Below are 21,193 nucleotides of genomic sequence, written 5' to 3'. Positions count from 1 at the left end.
GATGAACTGGTCAGGCAGATTTGCGTATGCTTTTCCGCCACTCCCACTGATTCCTCCGGTAGTACGCAAGCTCAGACAACAGTCTCTCAAAATGATCCTAGTGGCTCCCACATGGGCATGCCAACCGTGGTTCACAACACTACTGGAACTCTCAGCAATTCCACACCAAAAACTACGCCTCTCCCCAACATTGCTGACGCAGAACCATGGAGAGATAAGGCACCCCGATCCAGGACAACTGAATCTAACGATCTGGCTCCTGAAGTCGTAGAGTTCGGTTATCTTAACCTTCCGCCAAACTGTATGAACATCATTAAAGAAGCCAGACACCCTACTACTAGAGCTTGCTATGCAGCAAAATGGAAAAGATTTGTCTTCTACTGCAAAAATAATAAAATTGATCCACTGGATGCTTCCATCCAGAACATCATTTGCTATTTGCTACACTTACAAAGATATAATCTAGCATATTCATCCATAAGGTTACATCCAGCAGCGCTTGCTGCTTATTTACAAAACGGACAACATTTGTCATTATTTAGAGTACCTGCAATTAAAGCCTTTTTGGAGGGTATTAAAAGAATAATTCCTCCCAGACTGCCACCCTCTCCGGTGTGGAATTTAAACATTGTTCTTACCAGGCTCCTGGGTCCCCCATTTGAACCTCTACATCAATGTGAACTTCAGTTCCTCACATGGAAAGTTGCTCTCCTTGTCGCAATTACCTCTCTCAGAAGGGTAAGCGAGATCCAGGCTATGACCATACAAGAACCATTCTTACAAATACATCAGAACAAAGTGGTTCTCAGAACAAATCCAAAATTCATTCCCAAAGTCATCTCTGCTTTTCATCTTAACCAATCAGTTGAGTTACCGGTGTTTTTCCAAAACCCAGACTCTGTGGCAGAGAGAGCTCTTCATACACTAGACGTTAAAAGAGGACTAAACCCATTCGCAAAACAAAACATCTGTTTGTAGCCTTCTCCCCACCACATAGGGTAACCCCATCTCTTAAGCTGGGATCGCAAGGTGGATAGTAAAATGCATTCAAATATGCTACCAAAAGGCTAAACGCACATTAATAATTCCCCCTAGAGCACATTCAACACGCAAACTAGGGGCTTCCATGGCATTCTTAGGGAACATTCCCTTAGATGACATATGTAAAGCAGCAACATGGTCTACACCACACACCTTCACCAAACACTATTGTGTTGACGTGCAGGCTAAGCAACAAGCTTCTGTAGGCCAGGCTGTTCTCAAAACACTTTTTCAAACTACTGCAACGCATACAGGTGACCACCACTAGGGGAGACACTGCTGTACAGCCTATGCACAGTGTACGATCTGCAGCTCATATGCCTCGAACGGAAAATGCTACTTACCAGTATGCATCTGGTTAGCAGCGGACCAGTGGCGCAATGGATAATGCGTCTGACTACCAGTATGCATCTGTTCTTGGCATGTAAAGCTGCAGATCCGTACACACCCACCCGCCTCCCCGGGACCTGTATCTGTTCCAGTATTATCTTAATTAGATTCATTCACATGGACATCTCTTCTACTTCTTACTGACTCCATCATTTCACAATCTGAGGATGGAGTCGATGACCATGCGCACTATCGTCCAAGGGAGGAGTCACCAATCTCGTGACTACAAAAAGACTTCTTCCAAGACAACAACAAGGTGCAAGCATCCGAGCCCAACACCAGATGGCGATCTAATGCACAGTGTACGGATCTGCAGCTCTACATGCCAAGAACAGATGCATACTGGTAAGTAATATTTTCCTTGCTAAGCCACAGTAGTAGAATATCAGCCACTTGCTCCTGTTGTGCTTATGGGGGCAGGGATCAACCCTCACAATCACAATGTTTCTCAGGGAAGTATTCTGGCTGATTGTAGGCTTATTTGTCAGTCATCGAGTAGTCAAGTTCAGCAGTGAGGGCAGTAGATTTGCGCCAAACCCTCACCCTGAAAGAAAGGAGTACCCCAGCCAGAGAAACAAAAATGAAGATAAAAGTTCAGCTCCAGAAGTGCTGAGAACCAAAATCCGTTTTGTGAGTTAAGAGCAGAATACACTCTGCCCCTGTGAAATTTGTAAATTGTCTTGGGAACTAGAGGCAGATGAGAAAAATAAGACATTACTTGTTAGTCCGAGTTGATAAGAAAGGGGGTCTCTTAAGGTGCCCAGTCTTCTCCTCATTTATGCTTAAATCATTTTGTTCAGGTTGCACCTGTGTTGATTTAGGAAATGAAATAAGACCTCTTCAAGTTTTGCAGAGAGCTGGTTGGATCCACCATGGATACCCAGTGGATAAAAGGAAATAGGTCACTGCTACATTGATATAATATGCTCTGAGAGTCTGCTTTGTTTTTTTTCATTTTCTAGTGAGGGGTATACGTCGCTCAAACTTCCTTGATATAGAATATTATGCCAGGCTGCCCAGGTAAAGCAGTACATTTTCCTTGTATTTAAGACAATGAACACAGCTTTCAACTATATGCTATTGATGTGATGGTTATTGCCCTGCTGTGATCAGGGAATGCGAGCCTTCAGGAGACTGAAGGCCCCGCCCCCATTCATGCAGTAATAAATTCGTCATGAGGGTCAGGAGCCCCAAAAAGCCGTGAATGAGAAAAGGAAACCCAATCATCAGATGCAGTTCGGAATCCCTCCACATAAAGTCTTGTTTCATAGGTTGGAAACTGAAATCATCAACAGCTAATGATCAGACTCTTGTCTCCAAAGAAAGGCTAGAGGGGTGATGTTTGCATTTAAGGTTGAGCCACGAGGCCCACATGGACAAGGGAAGATAGTACTGGGTGACATTGGATCTGAATGCAACGTTGACCCTCTTGAAGGGACATCCTTTTGAACCAATGCATAATTGTGCTATACCATATTTGTCTTTAAAGGAAGCATACCTTGTTGCAATTCCTTCTTTCTAAAGGATTGGTGATTAACATGATTTGGCTGCAAACATTATCTCCATTCAAATATATAGTGAAGGTGATAGAATGCACACTTTCTAAAACTCTATCAAATGTATGTCACCATTTTATGTTATATCGACAACTGATCCTCATTAAATGTTCTTGGGGACAGCCGAGCTACAACCGTAAGCATAGATGCCCAGATGATTCTGTTGTACCATTCCCATAAAACTAGAGGTTTTAGACTTTCCAGTTCATTATTCCTTTCATTTGGAAGCAAGAATAAGTAAGTGGTCCTTAATAAATCTGCATTGCACATAGGGAGTATTCAGTGTATACATATGTGTTCCAAGAATGCAGAATGGAATTTACTAGCAAATAATGCTTTCATTAGAAATCTTCACTACCAAGACATCTGCAGAGCAGCAACTTGGAGTTCTCCACATATATTTACAGCAGTTTATTATATTGATAAACACACAAGGATGGATACACAGATACTACAAGTGGTGCTTACAAATTTATTTAAGAACGCTTCTACCTCACACCCACTGCCTAGCTAAAGATACTACTTGCTAATGTATGCCATTCATGTTAAATTATAGTACATTTATGTGACAGAGGTAACAGTTACATATGCCAATAGTTTCATCTGTGACCCACACTATCTCCAATGGTGGTTAGAGCACTAACAAACTGAAACACACACATCCACACTGTGATGAACGTGCAAAAATATCAGTAGATGCAATCAAAGCGTCTACAAAATTTGACGTATTGCATGACCTCATTACAGACTTGCTATCTTAGATGCCAGGAGAAAACCTTCAAAATAAGTCACACGTTTCCTAACCACCTACTAGATTGTAGCAAGAATATGCAAAGCATGTGACTGCAAATTCGAACTACAACATTTTTGTTGTAAGCAACTGTTTTCACCTTATACAGTGCCTGACAGACTCCAAGCTCTTAATTAAGGATATGATTTGGTTTATGCAACAGGCAGAGTAACAGGGCCCCCGGGATGTGACCTTATCAGTGCTTTCTTGTAGCAGAGCAAGAGTATGCAAATTCACATTGTTACAAAGATCAGAAAGGAGTCTGTTGGTTTTTGGGAGATGAAGTCCAAGTGTAATGAAAGAAGTGTAGAAAGGTGTATATGTGTATGGTATTTCTATAGTGCGAACCCTAGCCAAAAGGCAGTGGAGCACCATACGTGGTCAAAGACAGGCATAAAGTTAACGCATAAGAGATGAGGAAGCTGGTTTGGGGATGCACTGTGATGCAGGGTTCTTTAAAGCAGTGATTCTTCAACGTTCCTAAATTGGAGCAGCGTTGGTGAGGTTTTGATGGATACAGGGATGTTGATCCCGATCTTGAGGACATAGATGGAAAAGGATATCTTTAAAAGAGTGTTTGCCTATTTTCAGAAGCTTCTTTTAACTTGGGTTGAAGGAGAAGAGGTGTAATTTTGAAGGGAATGGCTATCAGATCTATCAGGTTTGAGAGGGAAGATCAACCATGAATCAGTTGGTTGGTAGGCGATGATGAGGTCATATAGGTTTCTATTCAGTTTGAAAGACAGTCGTGGAAGGAGATGTGATAACCACTGCATCTGCAAATAATGATAAAGTCCATAAATAAAATGGGAGATCATTTAATGCAAGCACTTCTTTATGGAATTCTGTACCATCAGAAAAGAGGACATGAAAGAAGGTGGCAAAAGCCAAGAGTCTGTTTCAAAAGGAAGCGCTAACATTTGTGTCTTATGAGCCCTGCTATGCAGCATCAGTGGATAAATGCAGAATGTCCAGGCAGTCCATACACACATTAGCATATAGTTCTGAAATCATAATGGATTGGTATGTGATAATCAAGCAAATGATTCTCACGGCGATGTCCTTCCCTTCTGCTTTAAGAATTATGAAGAGAGCAAGCCTGGAATAATGGAATTGATGGTGTACCTACGGCTTGCTTTGAGGTACAGTTTCGGGCTTCTTTCAGGCCCTACAAACATGGAGCCTGGGTCTCACCTACCTCTACTGCGATTTTATGTAACATAGCAGCAATTGTTTGATCGAGAGTCTGAGGGAGTTTCGCCCTCTTGTATCGTTTGTGCAAAGTTTCCATCTTAAACCAATGGTCCAGTACATCTGTGTCAAGGGATGAATGGAGCGGATTGAGGTCCACAGGGAAAGAAAATTGCTGAAAGGAGGGTCTTGTGCAGTCTACAGCTGTTCTACTAAGAATTAGTGGAAAACTCATGCCATAGGAGGACTGCAGTGGGATCACTAGAGGAAAACTTTCCGGATGCGTTACTCCAATATGAAGACTAGCAAGGAGCTATGATATCCCCACGCACTTAGCTTGTGCGAAACGTGGGAAAATTCGGTGAATATATTGCCATCTTGCTGGCCCTTTTAAATGCACCAATGCCTCAGAGAGAGAATGAGAGAAAGACGTCTCCAAGGCAGGAAACTTAAAACAGCCCACATGGGCAGACGTGCTAATGTGCGCTAGAACAAGAGCAACTCTTTCAAATTGCGGCCGCGATCGGTAATGAGCACGATCATTACTAGAGGCTGAAACCGGCCTCCAAGTGTCAATACCGGCCTCCTGGGGCTCCAGCCTCCCAGGGGATTGCCCGTTTGCCCGGCTGGCCAGTCCGGCCTTGCTCCAAGGGAGCCAAAGAAGGAGTTAAATAATGGAAAATGCAGTGCCCCCGCATTTGCAATGAAAGATCCTGTGATATTGGAGATCCTCTGTGATCTGTTGACATACAGCCTACAGTCACCACTGTAATACGCTGCATGAAACTGAAACCAAAATTAAACACTTGGAGAAGAAGATAGAGAAAATGATCGAAGCATTTAACAAGGGTAGAGACTAAAATCCTGGCGCATGTGGGAGGCCTGGTGCAACAGAGGTTATTTAAACCTGGCCTCATATCCACAGTTGTTGACTGTGCAGATGGATAGCCTACCCTGAGCATTTGTGAAATCTTGCAAGTGAAGGCTTTATATTTCACTTCCTCTCCTGCTAAAAGAAGGTGAGAAAGTGAAAGGGAGCAGACAGAACTTCTTTTTCTGGGGTATTAGTTGTTGGCTCTCCCTATTCTGTTTAGTTCTTGAAAATCAGTGTTCGTGATGCTCAAAGCAAGGTTTCACAGGCAGAGGTGAGGTGTAGCTGCTCAGTCTGAGGGAGCACCAGGGAAGCAAAAGCAGCTGCATTGATGAAGGCAGTGGGTGGATCAGGCCTACCAACGATGGCATGGCCCTACAAAATGGCACACTCTTCAAACATGTTCTTCCACTCAACAGATTCACTTTCCCCCCATCTTCTACTGTTACACATGCATCTAACTCACATGCTTAGAGAGCTTACAACCAGGGCAGGATATAATTGCATCCTAAATGATGAGGAAAGATTGTTGACTCCGAAACAGACACACATACCAGTGTGGAGGAAGCAAGGCTTCACTCTGTCTTCCAAGATGAAGTTGCCAATAATCAGGAGCACTGTTAGGAGCCATGCACAGCACCACAGGAAAGAGTCACAGAAGCTGCTTGGTAGCAGATCACTCATTCCTCAAATTGTTCACATTTTTGAAAAATAAAATGCTAGATGTGAACCAAACACTTGCAGGGAGGAGCAGTGTCTTGAAGCTCTTAGACCAGAAGAAAAGTTGAGGGAGAAGAACATGCTGTTCTTGAAGAGTGGTAGCTCACTGGATAACGAGATCTGAATTCACAAAATATTTCTGTGACTTGAGTCTGAATCCTGACATATTCTTAAATCAAATACACCTACATAGAAAAAGCTCTATGAAACACGCCAAAAATCTATGGGTGATATAAGTTGGAACTGAGGAAAAGTATGCACTCGTGTATATGTGATGGGCATAGCAATACTTAATTCAGATTGTTGTACACATATCGCATGCGCTTATGTTGACTTGATATAATCGGATATTGAACTTTACAAGATGAACTAAAACAACCACCATCATTCAGCTGAAAAGCTACCCAAGTATGGGTATATAGTTTCAATGTGTAGAACTCCTAGACATACACAGTACTTGTTTTGTGCTCCCGTCACAAGGTGTACAATTTGTCTTTGCAGGTCGTGGGCGCGCAAAAGACAGTAAGTGCATCCTGGTAACAAGTAAACCAGATCAAGCGGAGAAGGAGAGAATTAACATTGAACATGAGACTATGATGACTAAAGCTCTGGAGGAACTGCAGCTGATGAAGGAGAAGGAATTTTTAGACATGGTAATTTTACTACTTATCGAAATTCGAAAATATAATTTAACAAATATAATAAATATGAGAATGGTTTGCCATCAATGCAAAATCAAATAATTGAGTTCCTCACAAACAAATGTATATTTAACATGCCTGGTTAGGTTAGTTTGCTCTTTCAGTGATTTATTATCGAAACATGGAGAACACCCAGAGAAATATTAAAAGAACACAGTTAATAAACGTGAAAAGGATGAGAGTGGGTGAATAAGTGAGTGGGATTTCTCAGCTCTGAATCTTTGATATTCACTCGTATGGCAGAATTGTTGACCTGACTGATCATAAAAGATGTGAGGTTTAGACAATATCTGAATATAACATCATTAGTACCAAGGTGGAAAAGTCCTGTCACCTCGCTGCAGCAATTTTTAGAAACTGGTAGCATTTTGCGATCACAGTCCCTGCAATTTGCAAGATCACAGGATTTAGCTCCAGCAAAATGGCTTTTCTTTATGTACAAAAGTCCTTTTCTGAGTTGGAAAATTCTTTCCGACTGGTAAAAGAACTTTTGCGATCTTTTTTGAATCGCAAATATGGAGTGCCCGTCCTTTGGAAAGGAATGTATCAATGGTTTATGACCGCAATTGGGGTTGCAAACCATTGATGAGTTACCGACCCACGAATTAAGGTGGTACCTGATTCGCAAAGGGGACGATCCCCTTATGACCCTTACCCCTTTCTGAATCGTGTTGGCAGCTTCAGGGTGGAGAAGGCAGTGGCCCAGGGGACTACTGTTTGCTCACCGTGAAGTTTTTCAAAATAGCAAACTTTTTTTTTTTTTAAAGCAGCAATGGTAACTTTAAGGAGTACAGGCTGCTTTAAAAATAAAGGGGCATATTCTCAAGGAGTTATCGGCACTTTATCGCAGCCAAGGTCACAATAAATGTATCACCCCATTCACAAGCCAGTGCTAACAGCCCATAGCACCAGTTTACCACTGATAGCAGCCACAAAAAACATCGCCACAGATGACCCCGGCAACAATCGCTAATGAGATGCAGAGTAGGCGTTCCCGTGCAAAAAGCCGCGTCAACACCACACCGTAACATTCTCAACGACCAGCCAGATCAGCGATAAGTCCATAAAAAATGCAATATGGCGCATTAGCAGCAGGAAATTAACACCTGCTCTGACCTGGTGCAAAGTAGGACGACAGCCTGCACCACAAAAGGGAGCCCAGCCCACAGCCACACCTGAAGACCAACAGATGCCATGAAGCCACTGATCATGCGGCCTGGACACCCAAGAGGGCCACAACACCCACCGCCACCACCCCCAGGACCAACCCCTTCCCCCCGGACCCCCAACGCACCAACCTCACACACCCAACACCAGAGAATGACATAACACACCACAGGCACAAAGGGACAAGCAACATCCCACATCAGACAAAGCTGCTGGCCGTGCTGCACCTGTTGGCCACTGGTACCTACCAACCAACAACTGCCAGAGTCGGAGGAGCCCTATCAAAGTTAAGTTCCACAAACCTGTCCTGGATGCCATCATCAGCTTGGCACCCCAGTACCCATACTTCCCACACACTGCGTAGGAACAGCTGGAGACCAAACAAGGCGTCTACCCCATAGCTGGCTTCCCGCACGTTGTGGGTGCAACTGACTGCACACGTGTCCTACTGGTGCCCCGTGGCAACACTGCACACAATAACTGCAACAGAAAGCGCATGCATCCCATCAATGTGCATGCAATAGCGGTTCCCCAGGAAATCTCCACAAACGTCGATGAAAACCACCCAAGCAGTGTGCATGACTCCGACATCTCCCGACAGTCCATCAGCAACCAGCGCTACCAGGATGGCACCTAAGGAAATGCACTGCTCGTTGGCAAGTACCAATGGAGCACAACACACACCTCAACTCCACAATCATGCAACGCATGCAGTTTGTTACATCTCCCTGTAAGCGTGACTGGAGTGGGCTGGCCCAGCGTACGCCAGGCCAGCGTAGGGGTGTGAATAAAAAGCACGTAGCTCTGGGCGTGGTCCTCTTCTGGAATGCCCAACGTCTCTGCCAGGGCGGCGCCCCTCAGCCCGCCACGAGGCTGACACCGTTGCCGTGAGTGGTGTTGCCTGCGATCCTGAGCGCCTGCTGCACTCCAGGCCGCTGGTTCCCAAACTTTACTTGCCCCCCCCCGTGCAGCCAGGCCTCACTGCTCACCTGCTGACACCGGCGTGTGTCAAAGAGGGCTTACCACGTGCAGGTGCAAGCTCCAAGCCCGAGGCCTGTGACCCTGGCAATCTGCTACGACCAACACGGCCTCCGCGAGCAAGGCCTGCAGTACTCCTTTCTCGTTGACGTACTGTACCGGCATACACAGCGGACTAGTAGGTCACACATTTGGAACTGAGTCTTGATTACATTATGGTAGGGAACATCAATTATGGCTGATTTGATGTCACTATACTTCCTTCGAGGTGGTGCCACCAGGTCTTAGTAGTGCATCACAACCGCACGATTCTGTGGGCCCACGTGGACTACTGCTCTCGGCCTATGCTGCGCGGAGTAGGTCACACAATTGGAACTGAGCATCGATTTTTCAATGGCAGAGTACATTTCAGTGCACGCAAGGACAGGTGTAAGAGGATGACGCGTTGCATTCCGGAGGGAATAGGATTTTGAAGGTGATCGAACACTAGTGACAACTGCCCCGGTGTCACTAACTCTGTGCATTGCGACCCAGCGACACGTGGTTGTGGGCCACTGCTTACCGCTGCCTCCGGCCTACACTGCGGTCAAGTAGGTCACACATTTGAGACTGAGTCTTTGATTTAGCAATGGCAGAGAGTGCATATCATTGTACCGACATCATCGCAGACTGCATCCCCTCTCAGCCCCGGTGCCACTAAGTTTGTTCCCCGACAGCCATGGACACTTTCTGGTTGAACTTTGGTGGCAGCTGAGTCTATGGACTGGTGGTTGTCACCATTGTCATGTAGCTGATACCTAAATGTTGGTGAAAACAAGCTGCAGCATTCTACTCCTCCATTTGCTGCTCCCAGACGGCTACTGCCCTCTGCATCATGCCCTGGAGGACACCCTCCACTGTCCCCCGCAGCCCTCTACCACATTCACCTCGGACATCGATGGGGACCTGCTTAGTCCGCGTGGCCCTACCGCAGTGCACCGCAAGTCACGGTCCAGCGGTGGGGTCCCTGTGCCGGCCGCTGTGCATCCGGGGCCACTTACTCTGTGCTGGTCAGGTCAGGGACCCCTTGTTCAGAGATATTGGATGGCCTCTGAAGCGATGGCCTTGGGGTCGTCAACGCCATGTCTCTGTGGCCCTGCGCTGTCCGCTGCCTCTGGCCTCAACTGTGGCCCACCAGGACTCACACATCAAATCGAGTCCTGACCGGCCCGGGCGTTGTATCACCGCAGGAGGCACACACCACCACCACCAGAACCAACTCCAACTGCCAGTGTCGAAACGGTCGTACTGGCAGACTGACGGAGTTGCTCACACCTGTCGTGGATGCCATCTTCTGCCTGAGCCTCTGCTCAGCACTCCAGGTGCCACTAATTCAGTGCACCACGAATCATCGCCCATTACTGTTTTGGTTATGTGCTGTGGAGAGCTCACACAGCAATGTCACCTCAGGCAGTGTGGGAAACCTGGGACGACGATGAGGAAGATGATGCAGGTGTGACACCCCCCCCCCCCCCCCCCCCACTGCAGCTGCATCAGGAATGTCCCGAAGGGACACAATCCTAGCCATTTTCTTCACATGAGCGCGCTCAGCTCTAGTGCCCCAACCTCAATGCAGTGCAACTCACGGACACTTCTGTTTGCTCATTGTGTGACCTCTGGACTTGCTCCGGCTACCTCCATGATGCTCCGCAATTGTCCCTGTAATGCTGGTGTTGTCTGTTTCCATATTCATAGTGTTCACTGTTGTATTTGTTGCCAGCACCAACAACTCCCTGAGGGCTGGCTTGCACTCACCCCACAAGTGCCCGAAGCCAGTTGCAAAAACTATCTGCGTGTGTCCGTGTGGTCATGATGTGTGCACGAGGGCCCCAGGCCCTACAACATTACATTGTGCTGTGTACAGTGGACGCAAACCATGTCATCGTTGACAGCGGGTTAGAGCTTGGAGATTTAGCTTTGTCGTCAGCCACTCGATACGTAAGAGGGGTGTACTGGGCCGTCATATGGAGGACCAGCGTGGGTGTGTGGATGGTAATTACGGGGCTCTGGGCGTAGTTCAGTACAGGAAATGTGCAAATGCATGTGTCTGTCGCAGTGTTGGTCTCCTTTGTGGGGTGTAGGTGGTCCCTGATGGGACTTCGACACCGCATATGTGATGTAGTTCGGCTTCCATGAGCTCTGACCCCACTCGCACCTGTTCGGCCACCTCCTTTTGGCATTCTGACACCTGGCATTGGAATGCGATGTGTGCCTCGGTGAAGTGTTGGGAGCCATCCATGGTGGCGGGTGCTTCCTGCTGTGTGGTCTGTGCAGGGACTGGGGTCTCCTCTATGTAGCTTGGCTGCCTGCTCCTGAAAGGGGGTTGCTTGAGATGTCCATGAGCTGTTGTAGGGCGTCGGTGTCGAAGGTGTGGTGGTTGTCTCCGGAATCACTGATGGGTTGTCTGGTCTGACCTGCTGGAGGTGTTGTTCGTCCCTCTGCAATGTGAAGGGGAGATGCATGTTGACATTGTGTTGACATTTATGTTGGCGCATTGTTCTTGTAGACATGCAGACTGTGTGACAATGTACATTTCGACTGTTTGGGCGGTGCTGGCAATTTGAGGGGGAAGTGGACATTTGGACTACGTGACGGATGCGAGATTGTACCCATACATATGCATCTCACAGTTCCCTGCTCTGTCAAATGTCATTGGCCTCTTTCTGCGCATGAGCTGACCCAGTTGTGTCCCCTGTTCTGCAGTGTCGGTGTTGCACTTTGTGCCACATTGTCATGAGATGTGCTGTGATTGCAATGTGTGTGTGCTCCAGTGTGCCACGGGGATGAGGGACATGATCCTGGGTCATTATGGGTGTGCTGTGTGCTATACTTAATTTTGCATGTGTGCCATTGTGCCCATCTCCCACCAGTCCCTGGTCGTTACTCACACTGTTGTTGTTGTGTCAGGTCCTCTCGAGCTGTGTCTGTACTCCCACCTCCTTGCATGCCTCCACACTGATGACGGGCCTCCATGTCCTCCAGCTCCTCCTGTGGCACAGGACTTCCACCTCCTGTCGCCGTTGCTGCCTTCCTGTTGGCAGCGGCTTTGTGCCTGGTTTAGGTTTTTACATCATGCCAGCGCCTCTTGACCTCCTCCATTGGCCTCCTCGACACTCCGGCTGCATTCAAGGTAGTCTAATTGTGGGTCATTTGCTGGTAGTGTTCTGTCACCTCCGTGACGCTGATCTTGTTTTCCTGCAGACTGCACCCCGTCTTCCTCTCCCTCTTCTCCTTGGCCTTCCCCGACCCCGTTGTTCCTTGCTGGTGGTCTGTGGGGCTTGTGGGGTTCGTGTTGGCCTCTGTGCTCGGTCAGGGTGCATCCATGATGCTAGGACTTTGGATTGTTTCTGGTGTGTTGATTTTGTAGCTTTTATAGTGCATTTTCCCACCAGACGCGTGGGATTTACAGGCCTGACGCTGGTTTTCGCTGCTTTTTGTATCGCGATTGGCCTCATCGCAACTTTTTTTGCGTTCGTCTTTCGCATTTTTGCGGCGTGGTGTTGATTTTATCGCAGTCATTTGATGCGTTATCTGGTGACTATCGCATGGTGCCGCCATGTTGTGAATACTTGGTTAACACGGCATAAATTTCCCATGATAGACTGTCTTGTTGGAGGTTGTGTTAAGTAACTTTTGCGATGGTTATCACACATTCTTGAGAATATTCCCCCAAAGTTTTCCGTTTTGGATTGCAGTCATAGGGATGGTGATCTGCTGTCCCTTGCATGGCGCCACCAATAGGGGGGTTTCAAATTATAACCAGCCTAATGAATAATAATTGGCCAGGTCGTTTATGTGACCCTCTGTGATTCAGTTTTTGTGAACTGACCTATTAGTACATAGGTTGGTTCACAAAATAGTATTCCATTTTCAAAAAGTGGAGCAAAATTTGCGACCACTTTTTGAAAGAGGAATAATATTACATCTGGCCCTGGAATAGGTGAGCGAAAGAACCAAGGTAGGGCACTAATGCAAGTGTGGTTCCCCCATATATTGCTGATCAGAGTTAACCATTTGTGAACCATGCATGCTACCTCTCTGATGCAATGCCTTATGTTATTGGCATCCAATCAATGCTGTAAAGGGTGAAAAGAAAATATGAAACCATGACCTCACAGCAACATCGTTGCACAGCTTTGGGCCTGCTGAGGAGAAACAGCTATTTCTGTGGAAAAGACCCTCCTAACATATTTTTTCATATCTAGCCAGCAATTAAACACTCAGCGCCTCATTCGGAGTTATCTGGTATTTGATGCGGCTACACTGCACCCAGTAAATACTTACACCATTAAATGTGCTATTTACCAGGTGTGGGAGTTACAAATTGTCCCAAGTTTGCATCTTAGAGTGACAGGTAGGGCACTAACATTGCATCCTGTAGCCCGTCACAGCTGCAAAACTGAGAATGCAGGGGGTATTTTCTTCACATACATTTTACCTTGCAAAAAAGTGAAACAATGATGAACAAGTTCTTAACCTGATTCTGACTCTATCTCCTGTACACACCAAAATTTGGATAGCCATGGACTCACAATGTCACTCTAACACTACTGTCAAGGTAAGGTGTTGAAAACTTTTCAAACTAAGGACAAGAATATTTTAGTTGTAGATTACATTGCACTTCTACTATTAAAACCGAAATAAAAATTAAACGAAAAAGGACCGAATTGCAAACATCACAGATTTCTATAATGTTTCTTTGGCACTGCACTAATTGTTATATTAAATAGAATAAACATCTCAAATGCATTGTGGACATTAAAGGTCAACTTTATAAATAAATGATGCAATAAAGTTGTTATGGTGCGTTGTGTCAACAGGAGAGAGCAGAACAACACCATATCTACAATAATGTGGGGCAGTTCTGCCCTCTCTCTATGCTTACCCACTTTTGGCTGCCATGTACCAATACAGACACCTTTGCGCCAGGGTGCAAAGGTGTCTGCATTGTGGTCAACATAGTTTGTGAGCAGGAAGGTGTGCTTTCCAATTTAATAACTATGCTTTAAGGCGTCTCCCTTAAGACAGACAGAGAGAGACAGCTGCCTGAAACTCATATCCGACAAAACAGAAGTACTGATCTTCAGGAAGAACACCTCCGTAAGGGACCACTGCTGGTGGCCAGTAGAATTTGGACCAACACCCGCACCGACAGACCATGCACGCAACCTTGGCAACATGCTTGACAGCCAACTAATGAAATAAAACGTCAATTCAACGCAGTCGCCGCCTCCTGCTACCACACCCTCCCTATGCGCCTCAGAGTCTGGATCCTTACCAACACCGGAAAGAACGTCACGCAGGCCCTCATCACCAGCCGTCTTGACTATGACAATGCTCTTTACACCTTATTCTCCACCCAGCTCCTCAAAAGACTCCAGACTATACAGAACGGTGCAGCCAGACTCGTCCTGGACTGCCCCAAACGGACCCGCATCACCCCAATTCAGAAAACCACTGGCTCCCATCCAGAAGAGATGCCAGTTCAAGATCCTCATGCACGCTTACAAAGCTGTACACGATCAAGAAACATCAACCATCAACTGAACTTCCACCTGTCCACAAGACACCTGTGCTCCGCCTCACTCGTCCTCGAACACACACCTCTGCATCCGTTGCAGCGGGGGCCACTTGATCTCCTTTATTACTGCCAAGATCTGGAGCGACCTTTCCCTATTTATTTATTTATTTATTTATTTGTAAAGCGCAACATTCATCCCATAGGGATATCACGGCGCTGATGTAGCGGGAGGGTGGTGGTTACGGCTGGGGCTGTTAAGGTAGGTGGCATCAGTCCTTGGGGAATAAGTGGGTTTTAAGTTTCTTCCTGAACGCTATGTAGTCCTCGATCAGCCGTAGTTCCAGTGGAAGCTTGTTCCAGTGCACGGCTGCGATGTATGAAAAGGTGCTTCCACCTGCCCTGATCTTTTGCTCCTTTTAGTCTCAACTAGTGCCTGAAGACGTGACCATAGGCACCTGGGAGGAGTGTAGAATTTGATTTTATTACGAAGCATCCTAGGGCCAGTATGATGGAGTGCCTTGTGTGCATGTCCTAAGAGCTTAAATCTTGCTCTTTGATGCATGGGCATCCAGTGAAATTGCCTCAAGCAATTGGTTGCTGAGCTGTATCTGCCTTTGTTGCACAACAGTTTGGCCACAGCATTTTGTATCACTTGCAGACGTTTGAACAGATAGTCTGGCATGCCAACAAAAAGTGCATGGAACGACCTGTCCATCCATCCACCTCCGAGCTACACCCTCCCTGGCAGAAAGAAGCTCAAGACCTGGCTTTTCAAATGGAGACACATCACCCTCAGCGTCCAGATACCCTTAGGGGTGACAGTGCTGCACTATACAAATGCTGATTAATTGATTACCTGTTTGCATTTGTGCAGCCCACCGGTAGAGGGCCAAAACAAGGAGAAAAAAATACTTTTCTCTTTGTTAGGCCTGCCTCAAGGAGGCACAGGAGTTTGGCATAAATCCCTGTCTACAGTTCTTTCTAGATAGGGATTTGTGTCAAAACCCATGTGTGGGTGCTTAGGAACACCCATGTACCATCCATGGAACTCCCCCTTTACCCAAAGTAATGCTACCTTGAGTTACTTCTGGTCACAATCCAACACAAATTGTGATTTAAGTTAGATTGTAAATATCAACCCAACACTTTGCGTCAGGTCTGTTTTTTAAAAAAGTAACACAAACCAGAGGCAACGTCTTTATAAATCTGGGCACTAGATCTCACCTGAGTGTTTAATGAGAGAAGAGCACCTGTCATGCGAACCTCCTACTACTAACACCATCACCTCAGACTTGAAGGATACAAGCTTATTTTCTTCCCCATCAGTCAGTTTATAATTAGAACACCTGAGCAGTGATTTTCTCTTGTATCAGGAGCTCTGCAGCTCTATGTCTATTCATCTCCCCAGCATACAGCCAAATGTAAGTGCAAACATGGTGTTTGCAGGGGGAGGCAGAATCTGCCAGTGTCTGTAATTTTACATTAAAACTGGAGACTGTGACAAAACATTCAGAACTGATGTAATCAAATGGTATTGCTTCAAAAGTGAATTCCCATCCTATTGCTTTAAACAGGACACCTTTAAAATTATTAACTACAAAAGGAAAACACAACTTCAGAAGAGTTTGCACACAAATTATATAGCATGTTTCTGCAATCTACATTTTTGAAATACAGCATTTTGAGAAACATTATTATGTGCTCTGTTGTACATTATTAACAGTCTGTGAGGCCGGGCATCGCCAGCTGAGATAGCATTGAAGTAGTTCATTTTCAATTGACTTTTAGTGCCGCAAATGTCATATGAGATACACTCATACACTTGCAAATCTGGCATCACCTCTTATGTTTATTTTCTATGTCATGCACTGATCATGGTCCTGTGGGGAAGTTGGTGCATGGTGCTTTGCCAAAAGGCAACATCAAGCAACCTGCCGCCTTCAGCAACATTACTCCCTCACAAGATATTTGCAACCAGCTCTCTGAATTGTCCTGTAACAAAATCACCTCCATACATAGCAATTTCGACCCTCAACTGGACCTCATCACCTTTGCAACCCAACTTCCCATCACTGCAGATGAACGAACCCTGACCTCGTGGCCAGCTGTCACCATCGTCAAAATTGCTGCTCCCATGAAGACCATCCAGACATTGACTCCATCTGTCCCTTGCCCCCACCATGCCTTTACCTAAGGACTTTTAACCGATCAGCATAGCACTAACATCCAACCACAATGCCTCCATCGACTCAGCCTTATTCCCAAACACTTGGAAACATGTCACCATCATGCCCCTGCTCAAGAAGCCATCCACTGATCCAGCCACAGTTTCCAACTACAAACTCATCTCCCTCCTACAATACCCTGCAAAGGTCTTAGAAAAACGAATCAACCAATGCCTCACTGACTACCTCTGCACCTCGCTGTCTGGATCAGGCTCAACCACAGTACAGAAACAGCACTCATGGCCTCCACAGACGCCACCTGAATGATCCTTGACAAAGGAGTCATGGCAGACCTCATTCATCTAGAAAACTCTGCAGCATTTGACACAATTTCACACCCCATCCTCATCATCCCCATCCACAACTCTCAACCCATCCTCATCAGACCTGCACAAGATTGGCATCCAAGGAACTGCTCTCCACTGGATTTGCACTTTCTTAACGGATAGAACAGAAGCTGTCAGTCTGGCACCTAGCTCCACATAGGCCTGAAAACTCATCTGTGGAGTTCAAGGTTCATCGCTCAGCCCCACCCTCTTCAATACATACATGATGTCTCTGGCCAACATCATCTGTGCACACAACATCAACATGTTCTCCTACACAGGAACATGTGACTCACACTCTCCCCCTTCGATAAGACCCTCCCCCAACACAAGAAACAAGTTTACACCCTCCATGAACTAGGTCGCTAAGTGGATAACAGCCAACTGTCTGAAGCTCAACACAGGCAAGAAAAAAATAATGATTTTTGGCAAGAACACATCACCATGGGACTTCCAACATGTGGCCTGACAAAGGCCTGACAAACTTGGACCCACACCCATAACCTACGCCAGGAGTGTAGTATATCCATTGGAAACAAAATGGACATGACCACAGAAGTCAATACCGTCACTGCATCCTTCTTCCACACCCTGAAAATGCTGAGGAAGGTATTCAAATGCCTCCCAAGCAACACCAGAAAAACGTTTACCAATGCCGTAGTCACCAGCAAGTTGGACTATGGGAACACTCTATGCAGGGATCACCAAGGAACTCACTAGAAGACTACAAACCATCCAGAACCCGATATTCAGACTCATCTTCAACCTCACACACACAGAATTCATATCACAACACAACTCTGGGAGCTTCACTGGCTCCCAATATACCAATGCACTCAATTTAAACTCCTCACACACACATTCAAGGTACTGCACAACTCAGGTTGCATCTAACTTAATAGTTGCATTTCCACCAACCGCCCAGACACCTCCACTCAGCAGGACTTCAGCTCGCACACATCCAACACATGCACAGAACCTGAATAGGAGGCATTCTGACACCTGGCATTGGAATGCGATGTGTGCCTCGGTGAAGTGTTGGGAGCCATCCATGGTGGCGGGTGCTTCCTGCTGTGTGGTCTGTGCAGGGACTGGGGTCTCCTCTATGTAGCTTGGCTGCCTGCTCCTGAAAGGGGGTTGCTTGAGATGTCCATGAGCTGTTGTAGGGCGTCGGTGTGGTGGTTGTCTCCGGAATCACTGATGGGTTGTCTGGTCTGACCTGCTGGAGGTGTTGTTCGTCCCTCTGCAATGTGAAGGGGAGATGCATGTTGACATTGTGTTGACATTTATGTTGGCGCATTGTTCTTGTAGACATGCAGACTGTGTGACAATGTACATTTCGACTGTTTGGGCGGTGCTGGCAATTTGAGGGGGAAGTGGACATTTGGACTACGTGACGGATGCGAGATTGTACCCATACATATGCATCTCACAGTTCCCTGCTCTGTCAAATGTCATTGGCCTCTTTCTGCGCATGAGCTGACCCAGTTGTGTCCCCTGTTCTGCAGTGTCGGTGTTGCACTTTGTGCCACATTGTCATGAGATGTGCTGTGATTGCAATGTGTGTGTGCTCCAGTGTGCCACGGGGATGAGGGACATGATCCTGGGTCATTATGGGTGTGCTGTGTGCTATACTTAATTTTGCATGTGTGCCATTGTGCCCATCTCCCACCAGTCCCTGGTCGTTACTCACACTGTTGTTGTTGTGTCAGGTCCTCTCGAGCTGTGTCTGTACTCCCACCTCCTTGCATGCCTCCACACTGATGACGGGCCTCCATGTCCTCCAGCTCCTCCTGTGGCACAGGACTTCCACCTCCTGTCGCCGTTGCTGCCTTCCTGTTGGCAGCGGCTTTGTGCCTGGTTTAGGTTTAGGTTTAGGTTTTTACATCATGCCAGCGCCTCTTGACCTCCTCCATTGGCCTCCTCGACACTCCGGCTGCATTCAAGGTAGTCTAATTGTGGGTCATTTGCTGGTAGTGTTCTGTCACCTCCGTGACGCTGATCTTGTTTTCCTGCAGACTGCACCCCGTCTTCCTCTCCCTCTTCTCCTTGGCCTTCCCCGACCCCGTTGTTCCTTGCTGGGGGTCTGTGGGGCTTGTGGGGTTCGTGTTGGCCTCTGTGCTCGGTCGGGGTGCATCCATGATGCTAGGACTTTGGATTGTTTCTGGGGTGTTGATTTTGTAGCTTTTATAGTGCATTTTCCCACCAGACGCGTGGGATTTACAGGCCTGACGCTGGTTTTCGCTGCTTTTTGTATCGCGATTGGCCTCATCGCAACTTTTTTTGCGTTCGTCTTTCGCATTTTTGCGGCGTGGTGTTGATTTTATCGCAGTCATTTGATGCGTTATCTGGTGACTATCGCATGGTGCCGCCATGTTGTGAATACTTGGTTAACACGGCATAAATTTCCCATGATAGACTGTCTTGTTGGAGGTTGTGTTAAGTAACTTTTGCGATGGTTATCACACATTCTTGAGAATATTCCCCCAAAGTTTTCCGTTTTGGATTGCAGTCATAGGGATGGTGATCTGCTGTCCCTTGCATGGCGCCACCAATAGGGGGGTTTCAAATTATAACCAGCCTAATGAATAATAATTGGCCAGGTCGTTTATGTGACCCTCTGTGATTCAGTTTTTGTGAACTGACCTATTAGTACATAGGTTGGTTCACAAAATAGTATTCCATTTTCAAAAAGTGGAGCAAAATTTGCGACCACTTTTTGAAAGAGGAATAATATTACATCTGGCCCTGGAATAGGTGAGCGAAAGAACCAAGGTAGGGCACTAATGCAAGTGTGGTTCCCCCATATATTGCTGATCAGAGTTAACCATTTGTGAACCATGCATGCTACCTCTCTGATGCAATGCCTTATGTTATTGGCATCCAATCAATGCTGTAAAGGGTGAAAAGAAAATATGAAACCATGACCTCACAGCAACATCGTTGCACAGCTTTGGGCCTGCTGAGGAGAAACAGCTATTTCTGTGGAAAAGACCCTCCTAACATATTTTTTCATATCTAGCCAGCAATTAAACACTCAGCGCCTCATTCGGAGTTATCTGGTATTTGATGCGGCTACACTGCACCCAGTAAATACTTACACCATTAAATGTGCTATTTACCAGGTGTGGGAGTTACAAATTGTCCCAAGTTTGCATCTTAGAGTGACAGGTAGGGCACTAACATTGCATCCTGTAGCCCGTCACAGCTGCAAAACTGAGAATGCAGGGGGTATTTTCTTCACATACATTTTACCTTGCAAAAAAGTGAAACAATGATGAACAAGTTCTTAACCTGATTCTGACTCTATCTCCTGTACACACCAAAATTTGGATAGCCATGGACTCACAATGTCACTCTAACACTACTGTCAAGGTAAGGTGTTGAAAACTTTTCAAACTAAGGACAAGAATATTTTAGTTGTAGATTACATTGCACTTCTACTATTAAAACCGAAATAAAAATTAAACGAAAAAGGACCGAATTGCAAACATCACAGATTTCTATAATGTTTCTTTGGCACTGCACTAATTGTTATATTAAATAGAATAAACATCTCAAATGCATTGTGGACATTAAAGGTCAACTTTATAAATAAATGATGCAATAAAGTTGTTATGGTGCGTTGTGTCAACAGGAGAGAGCAGAACAACACCATATCTACAATAATGTGGGGC

The 21,193-nt window shown here is 46.1% G+C and overlaps 1 protein-coding gene across 6 annotated transcripts in view; it reads left to right on the top strand.

Moving 5' to 3' along the window:
* Positions 1 to 21,193, top strand: part of RIGI (RNA sensor RIG-I) — a 506,425-nt gene that overhangs the window by 395,874 nt on the left and 89,358 nt on the right. For all 6 annotated transcript variants that reach the window (XR_014970743.1, XR_014970727.1, XM_085634941.1 and 3 more), the window contains one exon: positions 7,061 to 7,212. Coding sequence is in view for 4 of the 6 variants with exons in the window: in XM_085634941.1 (XP_085491067.1) it covers positions 7,061 to 7,212 (152 nt within the window). In the remaining 2 variants the exon portion in view is untranslated. The remainder of the gene's footprint in view (positions 1 to 7,060; positions 7,213 to 21,193) is intronic.

Source organism: Triturus cristatus, chromosome 2_1, assembly GCF_964204655.1.
Source record: "Triturus cristatus chromosome 2_1, aTriCri1.1, whole genome shotgun sequence".
Classification (NCBI taxonomy): Eukaryota; Metazoa; Chordata; class Amphibia; order Caudata; family Salamandridae; genus Triturus; species Triturus cristatus.
This window is presented reverse-complemented; position numbering and strand designations above follow the sequence as displayed.